This window comes from Perca fluviatilis, chromosome 4, assembly GCF_010015445.1.
Source record: "Perca fluviatilis chromosome 4, GENO_Pfluv_1.0, whole genome shotgun sequence".
In the NCBI taxonomy this organism is placed as follows: Eukaryota; Metazoa; Chordata; class Actinopteri; order Perciformes; family Percidae; genus Perca; species Perca fluviatilis.
This window is the reverse complement of record NC_053115.1, coordinates 18,818,025-18,841,750: the sequence shown is the minus strand read 5'-3', so window position 1 is coordinate 18,841,750 and position 23,726 is coordinate 18,818,025. Positions and strand designations below refer to the sequence as shown.

The 23,726-nt window shown below is 38.9% G+C and overlaps 2 protein-coding genes across 17 annotated transcripts in view; one reads left to right on the top strand and one right to left on the bottom strand.

The window, feature by feature from the left end:
- ca16b (carbonic anhydrase XVI b) overlaps positions 1–5,012 on the top strand; it is a 113,901-nt gene extending 108,889 nt beyond the window's left edge. For all 4 annotated transcript variants that reach the window (XM_039797294.1, XM_039797295.1, XM_039797296.1 and 1 more), the window contains 2 exons: positions 766–901; positions 1,887–5,012. In XM_039797294.1, coding sequence (XP_039653228.1) covers positions 766–901; positions 1,887–2,033 — 283 coding nt within the window. In that variant the 3' untranslated portion in view covers positions 2,034–5,012. The remainder of the gene's footprint in view (positions 1–765; positions 902–1,886) is intronic.
- A 1,270-nt stretch (positions 5,013–6,282) lies between these two features.
- The window catches only part of cadpsb (Ca2+-dependent activator protein for secretion b), a 63,903-nt gene continuing 46,459 nt past the window's right edge, over positions 6,283–23,726 (bottom strand). For 6 of the 13 annotated variants that reach the window (XM_039796871.1, XM_039796870.1, XM_039796877.1 and 3 more), the window contains 14 exons: positions 20,608–20,714; positions 18,732–18,761; positions 18,195–18,203; positions 16,518–16,674; positions 16,268–16,409; positions 15,364–15,525; positions 13,980–14,135; positions 13,690–13,837; positions 13,484–13,558; positions 12,733–12,816; positions 12,315–12,347; positions 12,018–12,125; positions 7,645–7,749; positions 7,378–7,554 (listed from right to left, as the gene is read on the bottom strand). In XM_039796871.1, the coding sequence (XP_039652805.1) occupies positions 7,378–7,554; positions 7,645–7,749; positions 12,018–12,125; positions 12,315–12,347; positions 12,733–12,816; positions 13,484–13,558; positions 13,690–13,837; positions 13,980–14,135; positions 15,364–15,525; positions 16,268–16,409; positions 16,518–16,674; positions 18,195–18,203; positions 18,732–18,761; positions 20,608–20,714 (1,493 nt within the window). Of the gene's footprint in view, positions 7,555–7,644; positions 7,750–12,017; positions 12,126–12,314; positions 12,348–12,732; positions 12,817–13,483; positions 13,559–13,689; positions 13,838–13,979; positions 14,136–15,363; positions 15,526–16,267; positions 16,410–16,517; positions 16,675–18,194; positions 18,204–18,731; positions 18,762–20,607; positions 20,715–23,726 lie in introns of all 13 variants that reach the window. The other 7 variants (XM_039796874.1, XM_039796875.1, XM_039796879.1 and 4 more) reach the window with 4 other exon arrangements.

Here is a 23,726-nt window from a genome sequence, read left to right as displayed (position 1 = left end):
CACCTGGATCTGTATTTTTGAAGGGTTCAGAAGTGGCAACAGAATCCTGAGATGTTTAATTACAGTACCTTTTGAGTTGGCCTTGTTAAACTGAAGTGTTGGCACTCGTAGGATGGAAAACAAGCCACTGAGAATCTGCAGGCAACTTCCAAGATAAACAAAAGTACCACTTTGAAATCTCTAAGTAACCAGGCAACCATAACAACGTCCACAACTGTTCCCAGCTGATGTCTTTCCCACAGACGTCTGTGCCTTTAGCACCACAGCTGCTTTTAGTGAAAACATCAGCTAATTGAATAGTCTCCATCACTGAAGGTCCTGATAATCAATCACACTTCATCCCTCAATTACTTAAATCTGTATCTAAATGTGTCACAGCCTAAATGTATCGCAGCCTAAATAACAGGCCATTCTGTCTCCCCAGCTATTTACACCAGATGCTAATGTGATGGGATGCTAATTGCTATAAAAACCTGTATGGAAGTAGTTGCTCACCTCACACATTCTATCCTTTCATATACTGTAGTGTACCTTATTGGCAGTTACTTGTTGGGTTGCGAAGATATTATGGCAATAACTTTACAGTCTGCAGTTAGTTAATGAAGAAGGGATCGTAACACAAACTACAGACAAGAAAACATGTGTGATGGAGTTGAACTAAGGATTTAGGAGGTGTGATGTAACATTGTTTAAGACCACCTGAACATGAGGACCGTTTAGACAAGCAGTTTTCCCACAGAGCTGATTTTGAACATTTCCACACAGGTATGGAGCCGTGTCAGCAGGCATGCTCTGTGCCCTCACCACACTGTCCCAGCAGCTGGAGAACGAGGGGGTCGTCGACATCTATCAGGTGGCTAAGATGATCAATATCATGAGGCCAGGAGTCTTCACTGATATAGTAAGTTCTTCTTTTTTTTGTCAAATACAAACACAAGGGATTTGGGGTTAGCATTTTAACAACTGGGAACAGTGAAACATAAAATTAAAATACCGGCAGACAGACTCAGTCAGCAACTAGCTGCTGAATATAGTGGAACATTTAGTAGCTAAAGAGACTAATTTGTTACTCAGGAGTTGGTGGAGTTCAAACAGAGATGAAAGGCATTGTCAGGTGGACACAAATGAATGCTAATGTTGCTCCAGATCTGCTGGAAGTTCAAATAGGCAATTGTTAGTTAGCATGTTCCCCATATCAACTTCATTAGGTGGTAATATGTGAATGTTGTGTTCACAGCTTGTTCTGCTGCACCCACATTCAATGAATGCTGCTTTCTGCACCATTTAAGGCTGCATTGGTCAATTTCTTATCACTAGCGGGCAGAAAAACACAACATATACACAGCAACCCCCAACACTAGCTTACGTTGTTATGGCTGACATACCAACCAACCTTTTATCCAGCAGACACAGAGCAATGGTAGCATTCATCTGGAGTCCCGTTTTTTTGTCAGCTCTTAAAAGTAAGTCCAATATTCAGCTCAGTTTTTGGTTTCCACAACTCCTGACTATAATATCAGGATAATCTGGGGCTTTAGCTGTTAAATGCTACACTATGTTTTTCTTCCATTAAGTGCTGGGCAGGTAGTAGTTTTTTCCGACAGTTGTCTAATGGAGGTCTATGAGATTTGTCAAGCCATGCAATAATTGAGTGGGGTGTAAAACCAAAACAATGAGCTAAAAGAGGCAAATCCAGAGTGCAGAGTTGGGGCCATCACTACAAGCGGCTACAGCTTCCACATCAGTCATTTCATTCAATGTTTGTATCAAAAATATTGATTAATGCAGTTTTTAAAGAAATGTCATGATCTGACATCGTTCTGTAGCACCTTACAGACTGTGATTTGTAATGTTAATTTGTCGTGTGTTTGTGTTTATGTGCACAGGAGCAGTACCAGTACCTTTACAAAGCCATGCTCAGCCTGGTCAGTAACAGAGAGTGTGGCCTGAGCCCCATGCACATGGACACTAATGGGTTGGTGGTGATTGCAGACGAGTCGGACCCTGCAGAGAGCATGGAGTCGCTTGTCTGAGGACGCTGTCACAGGCACTTAATTTGTAAAAACTCGAAGTTTTCTGAGGCCTTTTTTTGCCAGACTATTGATTACATGAATAACCTTATTACTTTTTATACTGATAAAGGTTTTTTGATATTTATGTTTTTGTCCTTTATTTCTCGTCTTAAATGTTATCCTGCTGAGCATTTGCACCTGTTTAAGTTGATGTGAGGAAAAAGCAGCTCTGTCCAGTTTGCACTATACTATCAGTGTTACTGCCTAAATCCAGTGAGTGAAGACGTTTCACAGTTAAATCCTGGCATCACGACACAAACCGGGATCTTTGGACTGCATTGAGAGAAGCATGAAGACCAGGATGAGTTAAAGCGATCCACTTCCAAAAAAAGTCTCAAAACAACAACATCACATCACAACGTAGCCCAGCACGCATTATGTCACTTTGTCATCACGATCAAACAAACTGTTTTGAGGTTCCGCTCCACCTGAGTGAAGCTCTTTATCCCATGTTAAGAGACTATTTACCTGCTTAATATTCATATATTGTCCAAATATCTCACTGCTGTCTTGTATAATGTACTTATGGCTTATTTTGTTAAAGTGTGTTACATCTAATGTGAACATGTATTGCTTTTTACGGGGATTTTTGCCTATGTGTACAGTGGGCCTTGGTGTAGATTCATATTTTTTGAGATTGTCATGAATAATCTACAAAGCTCCATTTTTTTTCATATTTTTTTTTCAGCTTCTCTAAACTCAACTGTCAAGGCTCAACCGTTAACACATATAACGGGCATCTGTAGTGACTACATGTCATGACTATATGTCAACAAAAAGTATTCACCCCATGCAAATTTTCGTTTTTTATTGTTTTACATTAAATCACAGTGGATGTAATTATGATTTATCATTGTCACTGATCAATAGAAGAAACTACTTTAATGTTAAAGTGAAAACAAAAGTCTACAAATTCATATAAATTCATTACAAATAGAAAACCCCCAAAATTGACTGCACAACTATTCACCTTCTGGCAACATTTACAGTGAGTATGTGGATAGCTTTGCACATCTGGACATGTTTGTTATTGTATGTCATGCGTGTCAGTTTAATGAGGACTGTGAGTGAACAGCAAAATTTTAAGTTCTGCCACTAGTTCTGGACTGAATTAAGGTCTTAGACTCTGACCCGGGCCACTCCAGGACATTAACATTGTTCTTTTAAAGATATTACTGTGTAGCTGTGGCTTTATATTTGGGGTCATTGGTTTGATAAAAAAAATTAATATTGTAGTTCTCTCACATGGAGAACTGGAGTTTGCTCCAGGATTTCTTTCTATTTTACTCTATTTGTTTTACACTCTACCTTTACAAGCCTTGAATGGGCGTGTTGCAGAGAAGTATCCTCACCAGGCCTTATGACGAGGACAGTGTGTTTCTGCAGATGTGCCGTGTTTGGCTTACACTAGTGAGAGCTCTTTATGGTCTCACTAGTGCCCTTGCTTGTCTTCTCAACCCACTCAGTTGTTGAGGATGATTTTTAGAGCTGTGCCATACTCCAATTTTTATAATCGTATTAGGGTTATCCAGTGCCTTGGAAATGTTCTTATGTCCTTCCCCTGATTATTTTTAGTCTTTCCCAGGAAATTGATTATCTGTTGGATCCAGGTATATTCAACCTAATATAACTTGTCACTCAATGATTACACACAGTTCATCTTCTTTCAACCAGTCAAAAAGTGTCTGCACCAGTGATGATTTATAACTTCTAGTGAAGTGATGAATGTGTCAGCGGTTTTTAATTTTTTTTATTTTACATCTACTCCGTTTACTCAATCATGTCTTTTTCTTTTGATCGGTGTAAAAAAAAATCCTAATTACATCTACTGTGATTCAAAGTTTTAAATAAATAAAACTTGAAAAGTTATAAAGGAGGTGAATACTTTCTGATTGGCACTGTAGTTGCTTGTTAGGGTCGGGGGATGCCTTTTTTTGTAACCAAAGATGTGGTTCCAGTTTGCAACATGTAAGTGGTTTTGTCCTGAGATGTATTTAATCAACTAGAATTTAAAATCAAAATTGTTTAATCTTGCAGTGCAGATTATTGTGTCAGAGGTGTGAACTGAACAAGAGTTAAGCATGTTTCGGTTCCAGCCTCAGGGTACAAGATTTTAAACCGTAAAATATATTTTATGTGGGCTGATATTCTGTCTCGGAACTATTTTGTGACTTTTAATTATAAGCCCTTTCAACCCTGATCATTCCTCTCTCTTGATTGATTTATGTGCATTCTCATACTCTAATGAATACCTATTTTTTCTGTGAACACCCACTTCTCTGACAAAGGGGAGTTTGCTAAATTCAGTGAAAGCTCTCCAACATTTGGAGAAAAGTCCAATTGCTGATAACTTAGCTCTGCAACAAAACTTTTCTTTGCAGCAACTGTTAAGGTTTTTCTTTTGTATGAATGCCAACGCCCTTTCTGTTTATTTCTACGCTCGTTGAGTGGCTGCACACATTTACTTCAAAAAACAAATGTCTTTGACTTTAATGTAATCTTTGTGATCATAGAAGTTTATATTTTCATACAAAGATTTGGTTTGTATAATAGCCCTGTTACAGATTGTACTTTTGTGGGAAATTTATTATCTTAATCTCCACAGCAAAATCCCCCACAGTCATATCTGCCCCTCTGAGGTCCATGCTGATATTTAAACCAGATATTTCCTGATATTTGTTCAACAGTCCAGGGATCCAGTGTGTTAGCCTCAGTGCATTTCCGCCAGGTTGGTAGTGAAGTTTATTTTGTAACTCAAATAATCAAATGGTTTTGTCCATCAAATCACATGTTTATATGATAGAATCATAGCCATATACTTCTATGATGCTGTCATATACCATATTGTAGTGTAATAGTGGTATTTAATAGCTATATTGTATTGCTATTCATGAAATAAAGTTTGGGTTTGGGTGCACAGCATCCTTGTATAACATGCAACTACCGATGAAAGAGTTTTCCCTGAAAAAACTGATGGCATGAAAAGCATATAAGCAACATGTTCATTTCTTTGATACTGAAGAAAACGTAAAAACATAATGAATCTCAGGCAAGTTCTGTAGTTATAGGGAATGTCATTTTCTCTGATTTCTAAGCAGCTTTTATGTATTATGTCTTTGTGTTCAATTTTGACTGAAATGATTCTGAGAGGAACCTTAAAGTGATGAGTAATTTAACCCTAGGGTCCTTTGCACCATGACCTCGAGCCAAGCACCCCCCCAGAAGCTTTTTTCACCTGGGTCGAACATTGGGAGAGTTAGCGTAGAGTAGCGTTAGCCGCTGAATAGCTTAGCGCAGGGGCTAACGGACCCATGTTTATCTCGTAAGTTACACCACTAATAATGCCCGAAATGATACAAAACGTCTACACTAGTGAATATAGGTTATGCACTCATAAAACGATGGATTGGAAAGTTTGTAAGTACACCAGAAGTTTATGTAAATAACACTTGCCCGCTGGCTTCTGCTCTCTGCTGTTGTTGTTGCTGCTGTAAGACAAGTGCTTAGGGCCGTCTACAAATTACAACACCGAAAAGAGATGCAACAAAAATATTTTTTAATTTAACTTTTTTTTTTGTTTTAACTAAGTGCTGTAGTATAACTAGCAGGAGACAAGTAATAATTGAGATAAGTTTGGAGACATTACCTTATTTAATCATTAAATTAATAAATATTTTTGTTGTATCTCTTTTCGGTGTAGAAATTTGTAGACGGCCCTACGCACTCGTCTAACTGCAGATAGCAGCAGCAGCAGCAGCAGCAGCAACAGAGAGCAGTGTTCATAAACTTCTGGTGTACTTACAAACTTTCCAATCCATCGTTTTATGAGTACATAACCTATTTTTCCTACTGTAGACGTTTGGTATCATTTCGGGCATTATTAGTGGGGTAACTTACGAGATACAAACATGGGTCCATTAGCCCCTGCGCTAAGCTATTCAGCTGATAACGCTATTCTACACTAACTCTCCCAATGTTCGACCCAGGTGAAAAAAGCTTCTGGGGGGGTGTTTGGCTCGAGGTCATGGTGCAAAGGACCCTAGGGTGAAATTACTCCAAACCATCACTTTAATACCTGAAGTAGCTACAGTAGGCTACTTGAGTAAGTGTACTTAGTTAATTTCCACAATTGCCAAACTGTTCCAGTACAGTTCAGTGTGTCTATACTTGTGTCTCAGGTGGACATGCAGCTAGTAAACATGACAGCAGATGCACATGTACAGTAATTTTTATTTAGAGGCCACAGCTCTTGCATATTACAACTGTTGGCTTTCATAAGGCAAACGCAAGAACAAATCCACCAGCTAATTCACACAGAAAACAGAAAGCGTTTGGGGAGGGTGGGAACCCACAGGCATGCAGCGATGGCTCAGAATGCAATGTACAGCATTTTATATTTATATATATATTTATATAATATATACAAAACAACAGTGAGACCCAAACAAATGCCAGACATCTCATTCTACACAATTACAGAACAAGGACAGACCAACTTTTTTTTTTTTAATAAAAAAAACTATTTTGCTCTTTTCTCTGTAAAAGTGCAACTCAATTAAAATAGAACCTGTTTCAAGGCCTTTTAATGTTAAAATAAAAATAGAATCTCCCAAGTTATCAAAATGGAGCTATGAGAATATTGCATCTCTAGAATAACCACTCGTTGAAGTTCATGATTCCTGTTGAATCGTGTCAAATTAGTAATTGAGATAAGATCACATAGCATCGACACATGATAAAAATGCAGGTCTGGACTTACTGTTGTTAATGTTAATAACAGTGAGTAGACAACAGTGTATCTGCAACAGCCGTAAACAAATACAGAGGTTTATTTTCAGTTTGAAGCAGTTGGCATTCACTTAAAAACAGACAAGACAAAGAAAAAAGGGTCCACACTCATCATCACGACAATGTACCATTAATGAATGTAGAATACGACAAATAAGCGCCATATAGGATTGCATTGGACAGGGACACACCTATTTATCTCACTCAACATTGTCAAACAAATGGTTCTCCATATTGCTTAGTAACACATAGAAATGAATTTAGAAATGGATGAATCAAAGATAGGTGCTATCTTTATCATGACACAGCTAATCTGCCAATCATGGTTATTTTTCAACATTTTTATTTAGATTTCCTCAGTATAAGTACTATTTTTATATTTAATAGTTCCTTCATAGGCATTTCGAGCTGACAAAGAGGTCCTAGAGTGGCTATCTGAGTTGGTACATGCATCGGTAACCAGGCTAAAGTCAAAAGTGTGAAAGGGGGTGAGGGTTGGAGTGTCAGTGTATGGGCTCTAGTCGTCCTCTTCATCCTCCTCGTCGCTGTCCTTCATGGAGATGCCCTGCATGCCTCCTTCCCTCACTGAAGCAGTGGCCTCCTCCACGGTCAGCCTGTTGCGCACCGTGTCGTACATCTTACTGTTCAGGGTGGAATCGAGGACACCCTGCAGGCGAAAGTCCCGGTACTTTTTCTACAGGAGGACAGAGATACATCAGCACAGCGTGGGCACAAAAAAAAAAACTGGGTGTTTGATCCCCCTGACAGGTGTTTCCTGTCTTACCTTTGTAATCCTGATGAGGATCTTTAGCTGGTAGACGTGGAGCTGCTGATCCATGCGTTCAGTGAGCCAGGTCCCCAGCAGGTTCATGGTGGCAGTGTACCATTGCTGAAACACATAAACACAACACTCTCCAGCAAAACACACACTCACACACATACTCAAGACATCATGACATAAAACTAACCTTTACGACACACATAAAGAACTACAACTCAACACGTACACGTGTCTGACAATAACATTAACTTTCAAACACCCCTGTGTGTGTATTCAAGCATCACTTCAATAAAACCAGATCGCAGCTTTATTACATGTGAGTTACATTTCATTTCGCCCATGTGTACAGTATATACACCAGTTAGAGAGGATTAATGTTGAGTCCGACTTCATGAGACAGACATCCCTGCATTTCATGAGTCAGCAATCAATGCAAGTTAACAGGCTGCATAAATGTGAGAAGGAAGTCATATTCAAAATAAACAAATCTTATTAGCTAAAAAGAATTACAAACTACAGTAAAACAAGATTGTTTTAACTGTTTCTTTTGATCATACTTTTCAAATTTAGGAAATAAAAAGTGCTTTACTATGTTTGCCTTCTGTCTTTATCTAGTGCTGTTAAAGCCCCTGAAAACTTGGTTTTAAAATAAAAATTCCTCTATAACTTGGGAAAAAAACACATCCTTAGGTATTTTTTAAAACTAAGCTAAATTGCTTTCTGTATGACTGTTCTCACAAATTTATTTTGTTCTAAGTTTGGCAGAAAATTTTGAGTAAGGGGAATAGTCAGTTATTTTGGAAAATACACTCATTCACTTTCTTATTGAGGGTTAAATGAAGAGATCAACAACCCTCTCATGTCTTTTGCTTAGCTTAGCGTACAGACTGGAAAAAGGAGGAAACAGCTAGCCTGGCTCTGTCCTCTATCCGCCTACCGGCACCTCTAAAGCTCATTAATTAACATATAGCTTTTTATACAGAGTTATATTTTATTAATTCATACAAACTTAAAGGAAGAAACTCCAGGAAGTAACTGCCTGGCCTTGAAATACTGTGCCATATAAATAGCATTAAATGTTGAATTATTATTTTTACGCTCTCAAACAAATTAAAGAAACAAGATATAGCGCGTTAATTAGTGAGCTTTAAAAGGTGCTGGTAGTCAGGATAGCTATTTCCAGTCTTTGTGCTAAGCTTAGCATCTCCGTCTCCTGGTTCAAGCTTCATATTGAGCAGAGAGACATAAGAGTGGTATGTATCTTCTCATCTAACAACAAAGTGAATAAGCATATTTCTCAAAATGTCAAACCGTTTCTTTAATGTAGGTCTGCATCACTCATAGTAAGCTGATTGGTAAAAAAAAGGTTTTCAGGGCCTTTACATTCATTGAACATATCTATACTCTCAGCATTACCTATTCACTGAGATATTTAGGAATTAAATATGGAAATTGGTCCAATTAAAATTTGACCGTAATGAAAAATGTAATCTAATTAAATGATATCTACTAAATTAAAGATTTTCTTGAATTTGGGCCTCACTGTTTGTTTCAGTAGATGTGGCCAACACACAAACACACACACACACACACACACACACACACACACAACACACACACACACACACACACACACACACACACACACACACACCACACACACACACACACACACACACACACACACACACACAGGCACACGGCGAGTGTGACATCCACACAAACTGCATTTCTAGCACTCTGAAGAGCTAAAAAGAGCAATTAGAAGAAATACTCAGAGCACTGATACTACTGCTACTTAAAGAAAATAATAAAACCGAGGGAAGTCATAAAGCATTGACAGATTTATCTGTCTCGAACTGTAATTACCTTTTGAAATAGTGAAATGTTCTCTGAGTCAATATTTTGTAAAAGCTGCATGGGCCCTTCAATTATTAAAGGCAATTACTTAGCCTTTATTTATAATTTATTCAAGTAGAAACTCCAAGCTCCTAAACTGAAGATAGAAAACTACACAAGTTCATTAGCAAAATAAAAATAAAATGAGAGTGAGTAAATGGTTTGCAGGCAGGGAGCAGCGGTGCTATTTTCTTGTACCTTTTTGTCTACATTGCTTTGGGTGGCAGTTTTCTGGACTCTTTAAAGTTTAAAGTTACAAGAGAACAGCACCCTATATATTATAGAAACAGCTGTCACACCTCCAATTTCAAGAAAAAGAAGTCAACTTTAAACATGTGAGTAGGCAGGAACGCAGAAAAAGGGTTTCTTCGGCCAGACAGAAGTGGGAGGATTTAATTTGTTTGGTTGGTGAGGTTTAGTTTTATTGGAAGATTAAGATTAGGTGAATGGTTGAAAGGTTTGAACTCGAGGCCGTATATGCAGATGCCTGTCCACTTCACAGTCGAGTTGAGCGTGCAGTGCATGCAGACCTCGCAGGTGGGTGGGTGGCAGAGTACGTGCTAAGGACGACTGCTGTATGTGCAAATGAGGCAGAGCTCTGAAGAGGAGGGTCATGCTAGAAGATGTACACAGGAAGATTATTTGACTCTAAAATCATGCCAACCAACATAATGTGATAAAACAACGCAACGCAACACTAGAGATAAGTGCCACTTTTTGAATAGAGGAGGCAGCAGGAATGGTGTTAATCAGAAAAGAGGAGATAAAAAGGATTGAAATTAATTAGTGAAAGAAAGAGAGATAAAGTAGAGCCTTTGCAACATCTATGAACTGTTTTTCACATGCATGCAAATGGATGGATTGAAATGCATTTAAATGAAAGCGAAAAACATAGACATCCTTGAACTGAAGTATAGTTTAAAATGCTAAAAACGAAAACATTCACAGCTTGAGAAATCTTCAGAAGAATTTAACATGACAGTGCTGAGTAGGATTTCACTGCACTTTGGGGCCACACAGAGGACACGAGGGGAAAAACTCCACACTAGTAAAACGGACAACACAGACGGAGACAGGGGAGCTAGTGTGGAAAACGCAGACCCACTTCACATCACCATCACTCCTCACTCCGAAACAAAAAACAAAAATCATATTTATCTGACACAACCGGCTTCTATAGCTAAACACAAAAATATAAAACCAAAGGGAGATTTCTGAGTATCTCCCTGACATAAAAACTTCACGTCACTGCCTCACAAAACTGAGAATCTGTCAAACACACAAAGCCGTCACACACCTGTAGAGACACAGGTCTGAACAAATAGTTTCTGAATGACATGAAGCACACACATCACAGCATTATGTGTCGTTCGAATCACACATGGAAGACACATTACTGTCAATGTATCCCATTAGGATTATGTTTTTGTAAGACAGTGCTCTCTTTACCCTCTAACACACTGGTTCCCAACCTTTTATAGCCATGTCATGCCTACTCATAACCCCCCATATATATATTTATATATATGTATATTTCTATGTGTTCTACTGTGAAGTATTCAACTAGAGTGATGTTTTGTTCTCAAACTGCTTCATTTTAGAGTCCTCCAGGCTGTTGCACCAGGAAATTCAGCAGCAAATTCTCCCAGGAGAGAAGCTAGAACTTTTGTGCTTGAAAAATGACATTTTCACACAATGATTAATTGTTTAGAATGTAAATGTTTATTACTGTAGCAGAAATGTTTTTCTTCTTCTTTTCATATCATGTAAATCATTTCATGACCCTTCATATTTATCTTGTGACCTCTTAGTGGGGTCTTGACCCACAGGTTGGGAACCACTGCTCTAACAGACCAAGGGTATACGACATGTCAGCCTCAGAGTTTGACATCATTATGTCACCCTGGCCCTTCCAGCAGTGCATCCTTCACCAAGCATTTTCAGATCATAGAGAAACATGCATGGGTGGTCCACTTGGACTGAGGCCAAGAGGGCTGAGTGTCATTTATTAAGGAGGCTGACATGCTTTACGTGGAAAGTATCTCAAAGCACAGTGGTGAGCTAAAAAAGAAAAAAGAATATATATATATACATAAGTTGGTGTGCTGGTATGTGATCACTATGGATAGTTCTGTTCTTTCCAGAGAGCACTGCTTCCGATAATCCTTTTTGAGGATGCTTTTATGGACTCTTTGTAAATAAAAGTTTCCTTTTTTTAATACACAAAGGCCCAAAAGCACTGTGGCAACGCACACCAGAATGCAGAGGGCAGCAGCTAAGGTTCAGAGAGAAGAGAGACAGAAAGAAAGAAAGAAAGAAATAAGTCAAGAGGGATAGAGGATCAGAAAAGCCTCTTCTGCCAGGCTGAAATACATTTCCTGCTCTCAAAATGGGACTTATCCCTCTCTGCCCTGTTGTTTTGCCACATTTTGGAAGGCCCCTCCCTTCTTGTGAGGAGGAGACGGCATCTTACTTACATCAAATAACCTTTCTATATACACCTCCTCATTGACCTTATCACGAAGGATATCCTGAGAGTGGCGCACAAAGGTCACATAGCCATCGGCCACGTCCATTCCAGGTTTCTGTAAAACAAAAACACAACAGGGTCGGGGCTCTGTTTTTGAGAGGAATAAGCAAACACTAGCCTTTTACTGTAATCTGCAGGAAAGAAACACTCTTGATGTTGAAAACAAAGTAACTTGTTCAACTATATCAGGTAAATACACACAAGCTCATGAGCACACAGGGAGGTTGGGTGTTATTGCACTTACAGGTACATCCACATATTTAGAGGCAGCTTTCACCTAAAATCAGAACAAAATTGTCAAACAGGCTGTTTATATAAGAACATTTTAATTACTATTAATATCATTAGGGCTGGCTATCTTTTTACATGTTTCAATACTAGTGCAGATATGATATCTGAGTTTTGATTCCAAAGCAATACTTTTACAATAGCTTACTTTCACGGATAAATATGTTTTTCTACAAATCCCTTTTTGAAAATAAAATTTTTAATATTTGAAAAATAAAGACGGGATCAAACAAAAAAGTACAGAACAGAACAATACTGAGGAAGCACTTAATGCCAGCTAAAATACTCAACGGACACATTTCGGTCAATATCCAAAAAGTATTATGGTTCGATAACCAGCCCTAAGGTCAATAAGGCAGGGAGCTTCATCTCACCGTGAATGAGAGGAATGAAGAGAAGAGAGTGCCTTCATCATATCTGGAAATCTTAGCCAACACGCTCTCCAGAATGGCAACAAACTGAAGAAACGACAGAAGGAACCGGATTCATCAACAATTTAACAAGGGTAAGAGTCCACAGCCATGATAGCAGCACTGCTAACGTCAGTATGCTAACATGCTCACAATTGCAGTGCTATACAGCTGATGTTGAGCAGGTATAATGTCTCTCCCATATTCACATCTTTAAGTTAGCATTTGCTAATTAGCAATAAATCAAAACTACAGCTGAGGCTGATAGGAATGTCAGTAGTAGCAGATATTTAGTCATTAACCAAAGTATTGGAAAAATTGAAATTTTGACCTAATGGCACTAGATGAAAAGGTGGAGATCACCAAAGTGATTACAATTCATCCTGAGAGGGACGTAAATGTGTGTAGCACGTTTCATGGCAACCTTTTCATGAAAAGTAAGAGGATTCATCATCTGCCATGAATGTCTGTACAGTTTAGTGCCAAGTCCAGTAGATGTGGAGATGTTTCACAGAATAAGCAAAAAATTATCATTGGGATTCATACTCTCTCATGACAAAATTCATGGCACTCCATCAAATATACTTCAGTCAGGACCAAAATGCTGGACCGACCCGCAGACAGACTGAGATCACAATCTCTATAAAATCCTAACTTGTAATAACTAATAATAAATAAATAAATAATACATGTCACAGTTGATATATAGTCACACCTTTGCAACCAGAAGCTGGATCATGTCTTTCACACTTTCCTCAATCAGCTCGTCTATTTGGGTGTGGTACTGTTTCTGCAAAAAAGAGAAGTTTTAACAAAACATAAATTCAACAGATCCTTTTCTTTTTTCAAATAAAAAACTAAATAGACTAACTAACTTGTCATTTATCAACACTAAGTCACTGTCCCAGGTAAAGTTTTTACCTCTTGGCCCATCTCCATTGCGCACAATTTAGCTGATTGGTCCTTGGCATCCACCATCACGTTGAACATGGTGCATAATGGTGGAGAAATGCGGAAATCTGTGGACTTGCTGCTCTTTGTCAGCTTGGACTCAAATGCCATCCTTGTGCTGCAATGCAAGTTAAATATTTACTGTATATGCAATATAATATAAAATATTCAGTAAAGAGTTCATTCTCAGCATTTGGTGCCTCTAAGTATTTCTGTTTCAGTCAGTCTGTCTTCTTCTCATGCATGAACATATAACGCACCGCTTGACGCAGTTCTCGATCATGTTGCTCGACATGAGCTGGATGCGACTCTCGAGGTGTTTGGCAAACTCCTCCTCAGGCCAGTGCAGGTCCCTGATGAAAGTCTGGAGGGCGTCTAGCTTCCAAAAGAGGTCCTCCGACGTCCCGGAGCCATTACTGTCATTGACCCAAACACACACACACACACACACACACACACACACACAGGTCAGAAGACAAAGGTCACCCTGTTGGAGAGAAGGGGTCAGGGGGGTGTTGTGGCAGGTGCAGAGGAGGATGCTGTTCCCCCACACCTAAACACAGCCAAATTATACTCCGACCATATACTGACTGGTTCGTCCAAATGTCTGTCTCAATTCAAGTGTTTCTGAACAGTCAGTGTATGGGTGAAAAGGAGTGAGCAGGATTTACTGTAACAATTCAATAACCATGCTGTAGAGTATGATTATTGATAGGGATGTGAAGTGGCCAACATGCAGGTAAAGTCACTGCAGATACAGCAGCTTATCACACTGTGTCAAGACAAAGGAGTAGGGAATGGAGGAGTGAGGGAGGGCATGTAAAATGGCATTCAGGGGCTGGGGCTGTTTCCACACCAAGAAATCTCCAAATTCATCACAGGCCCTCTCTCAACATCCATGTCCCCAGGCTGATGGGATCCCTGGAAGAATTACTAAACAAACCATGCAGACCTTTTAGGGCATCCTGAGTAGAGCTCATTGGGAAAGTGCTGCAGGAAAAATGTGGAGTCGGGAGGGGAGGTGATAAAACGGAGAGGAAGATGTCTGAACACCAGCCGCCCAGCCTCTTCGTGCTATCATCTCCAATCCAAACCATTATCTTCTTTCCCAATCAGACTACTAGTAGGTGGTCAAGGTCAGAGATGAATCTAAGGCCATGTACGGTCTACAGTGCACTAAAAATCACTAAAGCAAATGTCTGTGGACAACAACGCTGGGTAATTACATTTCTTGTAGAACGGAGATCTTGACTTACAAATGTTTCAAAATAGCCTTGGAGCGATGTATTACATTGACCTATGCATATTGTTTTGGCCTGTATCTCCACACCTCAGCTCAATGGCATGCATGTTGATGCAAATGAGAGCATTTCTCATTTTAGAAAGCAGAACCCCATCTACTCTAACACCTCTTAGAGTGCCCTTGGCATGAACATGGACATCATCATTTAGTATTTACAGAAGAGACATCATATTTCACAACATAGTGAAATTCATCTCATACAGTCATACAGAAGATTTTTTTTTTAATATTTTTAATTTATTTTTGTTTAATTTTTGAATGATCTTTGGCTGAGGGCATCTTCATACCAAGGCAGTCTCTGCTTGCTTAATATTTCTAAAGTAAACTAGTTGAATACACACTCAGAGTCATATATAGCAGCCATCCATGACGGGGTAGAAAAGCTAGGCATTTGTGGAAGGTTAACTGATAGTCCTGCTACTGGCACTGGCAGATTTGGTACTTTGGGAATTTGGAGGTTCACATTTGGTAGATTCACATTGGGCAGATTACTTGTTAAACTCCTGCAGAAAAGACAGACAAAAAGAAAAAAAGAATCCATAACAGTGGTGTGGGAGCTGCAGAAAGCCATGTAACACTCATTATAAAAGTAACGTAAAATCTGAAATTAGGTGAAGACAGGAGCATACAGTTGCACACATAAACAAGACTGACAGTAATAGTCAAAGACGCATGTTATACAAAGACCTACAGAGTAAAGATGGCTTAGGATGCACACGTATACTATATTAAATGCAGTGAGAGGGAGAAGCAACTTAATACTGAAAAGAATAAACACAAATAAAGACCAAAACCTTAATAAATCTTAAATATAATCTTTGCAATAAAAAATGCAAAACTGTGAACGCCACAACAAATAAATTATAACAGCAACATAACATATTGGAGGCCCTTTTATTTCTGGCAACATGTCAAAGCACACGTTATGAAGGTTAGTTCACAAAACAAAACAGAGATATTAGGTGTTGCCCTGACCGCAATGTGTCGGAGAGAAATTGCTAAGACACATACATTAGTCAAAGACTATTTTCAAAATAAATAACCCATTTCTTTCAGAGGAAAAATAGGTTATTCAGCCCACTCTTGTCTCAATCTTTAAAAGTGAACCTACAGGAAGCCTGTGTGAACATTACAGCTGCTCTCCCAGATTTCTCAGCGTCCGCGCAGTCAGTCTGTCATCGGAATATAAAAGCCTTGCATCGCCAACCATCCTACAGCCTAGCTATAAAGACAGAGGCTCCTTACTTTACAGGCTCCCAGGACTCTCGCTCAAATCCCTTGTGAATTGACTGTGCTATGGAGGACTCCATCAGATCCACATATCTAACCACCAGAGGAGCATACAGATCCTGAAGGTGTTTGTGGAACTTTCCATTGCACAGATGATCTGTGTAAAAAAAAAAAAAAAAAAAGGGACAGTGACAGAAAGACATTAGTGTCTTTGTTAAAGCATAAATACACCTGAAGTGTCTACAAAATAAATATAGGAGCTTACAGTCTGTCCGGAGGAAGTCGTTGAGCAGCTGGAACAGGGGGAAACTGTCCCAGCTCTCAGGGGACTGGATCTCCAGAGCGGCATCCATGTCGATGGCATAGAGGGCCAGGAAGTTTTCTGCATGTTCCACCATGAGGTCTGTCCACCATGCAAACGCCTAGAAACACAGCACGAGGCGAAGCAAACAGGTGAACATAGGCTCCAGTTAAGAGATGAGATGATGCCAAAAGACAAAAGACAAGGAAGGAGAGAATAATACACACAAGTGGAGCTCAACGGGTCTTAAAAGGAAATACCACTTAATGGGTGTATGCTCAAAGTTTGTTAATGTATATCAAAGGAAAAGTTCAACATTTTGGGAAATATGCTTATTCGCTTTGTTTCTATGAATTAGATGAGAAGATTGATAGTTCTCTCATGTTTGTCCCATAATTCTCTCATGTTTGTCCCATAAAATATGAAGCCAGTTAGCTTAGCTTAGCATAACACTGGAAACCGGGGGAAACCGCTTGCCTGGCTCAAACCAGAGTTTAGAAAAAAATCCACCTACCAGCACCTCTTCAGCTCATTATTTCACACGTTATATCTGGTTTGTGTAATCTCTATTACAAAAAAAAGAACAGACAGATACTGTGGCGTATGTGTGTGTGTGTGTGTGTGTGTGTGTGTGTGATTGTGTTTCCCATTGCATACTCATAGAGATGTAATTCACTGATCTTATTGGTTAGGACTTAAACGTGGGATTCATTGTAAGTAAAGAAGTGTATATGTAAGCAAAATAATCACACAGTAGGTTATCATGCAAATGTTGAGCTCCATGCATGCTTTTCTCTCTGATGGGGTCCACCATTCACATCACTATCAAACCCATAGCCCGCTAGATGCGAATGTGACTCATGCACATCTTCAACTAGGCACACCAAAGACTGCAGCACACAGCATCTCTGGTGTTGGAGTTTGTTCGTTCCAATTAGTTAAGTAAGTCTGAGATTCAGCTGACCGTTTTCTAGCACAGTCAGGATTTCCTCGTCCTTTGACAGCAGGAGTACAGTAGTTGCTTTGCTGGCAGTCTTGGCTTGGCTTATTTGCTTATCATTCAGACTAACATGTTGCCAAGTTTAATAAATTAAGCTCGGTCTTTACAAATTATGCCGCATGCTTTATTTCTTTTAACATTTTTCTGTTATTTTCCCATTTGGCTTCACCACCACAATGGCAGTCAAACCTGACTTACCTGTCTACTTACCTGTCCATTCCCCAAATAAAAAAAATGCTTGACAGTTCTAGTATTAGAGAAACAGGCAGCAAACAAAGCTCTTCTCCATCACATTCAAGGAGACATACTCTCATTGTGGATGGGGGGGCGGGGGGGGAGGGAGGCATTAAAGGGAAGGACTGCAAAGGTTTCCAACAGGTGAGGGAGGGGAAAACGCTCAAAGGTCGCCAGGCGGAGTGGCCTCCAACCTTTGATAGAGGTTAAGGGACACATACAGGACCCTGAAAGCTCTAGGGAAGACCCAATGTTCAGCCAGACAGACTATAGTGCTAACAATGCAACCGTGTCAAGGGATCAATCTTGAGGGAGTGTATTGATGCTGAGGGGGAAGGAGAGGTGGCATCATCTACTGGACATGCACAAAGCATTATGGGAGTTTCTCATTCAACTTTACTACATACCTCTTTTCCCTGCTTGGACAGTCACCAATCATATGACAGTGAGATCACAGGAAGATGTACAGAACAATAATGTATTTTTGAGGCATTTCTCTTAAAAGGGGTTTTTAAACTAAGAATAGACAGCAGATAGGGATGGAAGAGAAGAAGCTGGGGAAGTAATGCTTGAACAAGTGCGGACTGTGAAATTAATAGTTGGATGGAGGGGAAACAAATGTTTATGGTGGATCAAACTTCAAAAGGTTCACATGGAGCATACTTTGGGAAATTTGCTGGTTCAGCATGCTTGGAGAGAAAGGAAACCTCTTTATGGCCCGATGAACATGCTTTATGATCACAATTATGTTGTGCAAGCTACAGTGCCTTTTCATTTATAAACATGTTTGCTCTCACTCCTATGCCTAAAAACCCACCCATTGCTGTAGTATCTATGAGATCATTCTCTGCCTAGAAAAAGTGCCTCTTGCCATAGTGGCGCACATGCCATACAGGGGGGTCGTGATGGGGACTGAAGAGGAAAAATAAATAAAAATACTGTACCGATTGATCTCCAGAACTTGTGACTGCCGCCTGTCAAGCATATTCAGAGAGATACAATAAATCTGCTTTATCTGTATATTCTAAGATCACACTGGATCACCTTCAGATCTACACAACATGATCATCATGCTTTCCTACCAGCTCAATGTTTATAGCAGCAAACATGATGCAATAAATAAACTATTTTCAGTGGTGGAAATGCTACTTTAGAAGTAAAATTAGAAGTTACTGCATTTCAAAGAGAAATATTGAACTTTTTACATTACATTTATCTGACTGCTATAGTTACTAGTTACTTTTCAGATTAAGATTTTGCATACATGAAACATATGATAAGCTTTTAAAACAATGCATTGTTATAGATTAAACTAGTCCTTTAAAGCTTGCATTGCTTGCTTACAAAAAAGAATGTTTTAGATGTGATTGAACTTCCCCTCTAAACTTCCCAGGTGGTTTTGAAAAGGTACAATGATCTAAAATTTCACAAAAGAAAAGCAAAATAATAAATACATCCAAAAAAGGAATACATATTTGTGTATCATATCCTTGTTTTATCTTCTTTACTCTGCCATTAATAATGTAATGTTATCTTCTCTCTCATTGATGCATCGATATTAACAATCTAATAATGTAATATACTGTGTATATATATATGTATATATATAATGATATATCACTTATTTTCTCTGGAACAAGCCCTTTTACTTTTGATACTTAAAGGTGCTGTAGGTAGGATTGTGAAGATCCAGGACTTAGCCAAAGAATTTGAACATCAACAACTTCTCAGTCCCTCCCCCCTTTCTGCTGAAGCCCAAATGGTCTCCTAAGCCTCTCCCCCCACAAGGGAGAATGAATGCGTGTGCATGAGCAGTGATTGACACGCAGTTAGACACTCCCCCTGGCCCTGATTGGAGGATCTGAACAGGGAGCTGTGGATGTTTGCAAATCGCAGGCTGTACATGTACATATTGTATATACAGGCTGTAGGTGGTGCCAGAGGAGCCAGATTTTTTTTTTATTGCCTCCTGGATGTAGTTCTACTCAAACATATGGTCAGTTTCAACAAATATGACAGAAAGTTAGTTTTATAAGTCTTACCTACTGCATCTTTAATTCTGTACTTCTACCAAAAAGGTTCTGTATTCGACATTCAGAACATTAATATAGCAGCAAACAAATATTTGCTATGTAAAGATATAGTGGAGTAATGGCGTCCTGAGCAGAGAATGAAGTCACACTGCCTCTGTGCGTGTAGTAATTCAAGCTTCTCTGTTCTGGTTCTTTGTTTTGATAGCTGGTCCGGCCGTGCGCATATGTTAGTGCATGTGAGTGCCTTGTGTGCAGTATCAGACGGCATATATATATATATATATATATATATATATGTAAAATATTTGAGTACTTCTTCCACCACTTGCTATTTTGTGCCAACAGGAACCCTTTACAATTTTAAGAGAATGCAGGGGTTGTACGTCCTTGCCTACTGTTTACATTCTGTTTACTTTCCTGCCTCCTGTTTATACTTGACTATATAAAATATTATGATTTTTCAACGCTTTCAATGGCTTATGTAACATTTTAACACTGAAGAATGAGCTGTAAACAGAGGAAAGAACTGCAAACATTATATAATTTTATGTATAATTTACAGTCTCTGCTTAAACACGGCGCTCTGATTCCATGTAGTCATGGTCTGTTGAACACCAATTAGAGCTCTCCTAAATTCATTTTTTTAGTTACCCATAGATGAAAGCAGCTTTATTTATAGAAGGCTGGTGATAAGACTAACTCCCTGCTGAGGGGCGGAGTGAGATAAGAGTGAGAGTATAGAGGGAAAGTGTTTTGAGGAGGAGAGGAGGAGAGGGTTCTCACTCACCTCCGCATGGTGTTCCTGGTTCTGCTGGAGGACCTCTATGACTAACTCCGCCAGGCGAATTGTTTCCTCCAGCTTTTTGGCAGGCGTGACTAAGCGGCCTACGTTCTCTGAGACAAAAGGATGAGGATGAGGGATGAGTGGTTAGTCAAGCAAAGAGAACTATTCCAGGGGGATTTTTATGACTATTCAAAAGATTTTTCCTGTCTATATTTTTGACCGCTTAATAAAAGTATAAACACAGCGTTTACGCTGTGATGTTTATCTACCATACCCTCATAACAAGTAAAAATGTGTTCTCCTTTATTTGCATTTTGGGCTGAATGACATAAAGCAACATAACTAATGTGTTTGTAGGAATGTCAGATTTAAGTTGGAAGAGTATCAGGCACAAGAATAGTGGCGTTGAGATGGAGGTGCAATGTGGCATCAAAAACATGCATATTGTGAAGCGGTACCGAATAAGCCATCTGTATAAGGAGCTGTCGCATGGCATGGTAAAAAAACAAACACTCAATGAACACACACTGTAAAAATAATTCATTACTTCTGTTTGAAGTTTTCCATTAAATTAACTTTAAGATTTTCAATTCCTATCCAACTATTGGTCTACTCTAGCCTGGTCCTACCAGACTCGCGTACATTTCATTTGAAAATTGAGCGGAAGTACAGTACGTAGGAGGGCGGAGCCAGGCTAGGTCTACTCTACTGTATTAGTGACTAGAAAGTTTTGTTTTACTCACTATTTATGTTGCTATATATATAATTTGTAAAGGTTACAATAATTTCATCTATATCTGTGTGGATATTTAAAATACTAAACAAAATGACTTTCTTGAAGCAGGTCATAGATTATTTCGCCTGGCATCACCAGATATATTTGCAAATGCGCAGCTGAATGTCAATCTTCATCAGGCGCAGACCAAAATGCCTCTAGACCCAACTGAATAGACCTACAGCCATTTAGAGCAACGAAAGGACGTAGCTCTGAGCCACACATGCAGGTTAGGGCGGTGCTTGGTCCGTTATGAAGCAGGAAAAGAAATGGCTGCTTGGTCACAAACCTTCTCAAATAGTACAGTAGTATTAGTAATAATTTCTGAACAGTACACAACAATGTGTTTCTGAAAACATTTGAGGCAAGAAATATGCAATGCAGTAACAGAATCTTGATTCCTACAGTATTTGATCAGCACCGCCTGGTGTGACAGTTTGATCTGAGTTTTGTGAGCTTGGTGCGTTGCGATGGATGGAGAATGCTAGTTACATTTGGTAACTACGTTCAAGCATGACGCTCATCGTCCTAAACCTGCCCCATGTGAGACAAATGGTTGTGATTGGTCCGCCTTCCAGCTGAAAATCTATCTGAATGGGATGGGAGCCAGACATATCTGCCAGAGCAAATGTACCATGAGCTCGCAGATTCGTGTGGTTTCCAGGCTACCATCTTGACTCAAAACCATAGACTGTTATTTACAGCCTATGCTCAAAACACAGCAAAATGCATCATGGGTTTTGGTTTATGCTTTAAATGGGTTATTCCTTATAAATCTCATAAATGAATAAACTAGTAACCATTTGAATGAATTACAGGTGTGTTTTATTGAATGTTTTTATAGTGTGATGGAGTTGGATTTGCCATCAACTTAAGTTTTGTGCACTAAACTGCTTTGGCCCGCTTTCACTTATGAATGTTGGTCTATAATTTGCAAAAGCTCCAAATGACTTGCTTGTACCTTCGCTGACAGAATGATCTGATTAAGACAGTTAAACGTCATGAAATAGGATTATTCAAACAGTACGAATATGTGGAATGATATGCATGTTATTGAACATGGAACTGAATGGCTGCACAAATCAAAAGCACATATATAAAAACAGTAGTGGTTTTTACACTGCAGTTCTAAATGGGGGTCTTTTGTTGCTTTCACTAATATTATACTAAGTAGTAGCATTTTCTCAAATATTCTTCAGGTATTTCTACTTAAGCCAAATGGAAACATTTATCTATTTTGGGGTCCTGGTTGTAAAATAGATTAAAGAAACCCTAATCTGCCACTTTAGGTTACGCTTTCCATCATCAAGTAAAGTTTGTCATTAGGGGAAATCTGAGATATCTAAAGGCTCGAGATAATACTTAAGGCATTGTATTTCGGGACATTAAATCAACACTAATGGAGGGATCACATGGATTGGTATTACAGTAACTATATATTCGGTGGTCATAATACCCTGTGACTGTGGATCACTGGGAGCAGATCTGAAAAATGTTTGTATCATGGTTTGGTCTGGAAGAAAAGCATAGCGGGCCTTTGTGGCTTCATCAGCACGGTGAACACATTTTAATCAGAAGCTATAAAGTATGTAGCCAATTACAGTATATCTATTATGGCATTGTTCGAACACAGAACACCAATGTCCAATGTGTCTGACTACTGTGGAATATTGAAGGGCCAATTCACCAAAATTACAAGAAACATAAGACAAACAAGCTAAAGAAATTATTTAAACATATCCAGCCATGTAAATTGTTTCGGGTGGTGACAAAAGTCTTAGTGACAAATATCTAAAACTATTTGTTGGTTGGATGAAAATGGCTGGATGTACTCCATGTTTTACTGAATTGAATTTGAATTGTTTTATATGGGTTTGTGTGGTAGGTTTTAGCTTTTGATTTTATACATTATTTTATGTTTTATATAATTAACACTTAGATCTGTGTTTTCTGTTATACCTGTTATCCAGGACCAATTTCCACATGGGGACGATAAAGTTAAGTTGCAGTTGAAGTGTGAGTTGCAATAAAACCAAAACTATCTGGATGACTATATATCACGAAACTAGGACACATTTCTTTGTTTGCTTGTTTTTTGGAATATGGTTAGATTGACCCTTTAAGTATCTAATGTCTAATGTATGATCATATAAGGTAATATATGACACTAGAAAAATCTTTAGTGGAAATGTTTGCTAATATGTGTTCCAGTTGATGATGAGGGTTACATTAAAATGCTGCTTATGCCCTTCCTTTCCCTTTTGACTTTAACATGTAGGCAAATATGTGACTTATTTTGTTTTGTAAAAGATTGTATTACTCTATAATTCTTTATGCAAAAATGTTG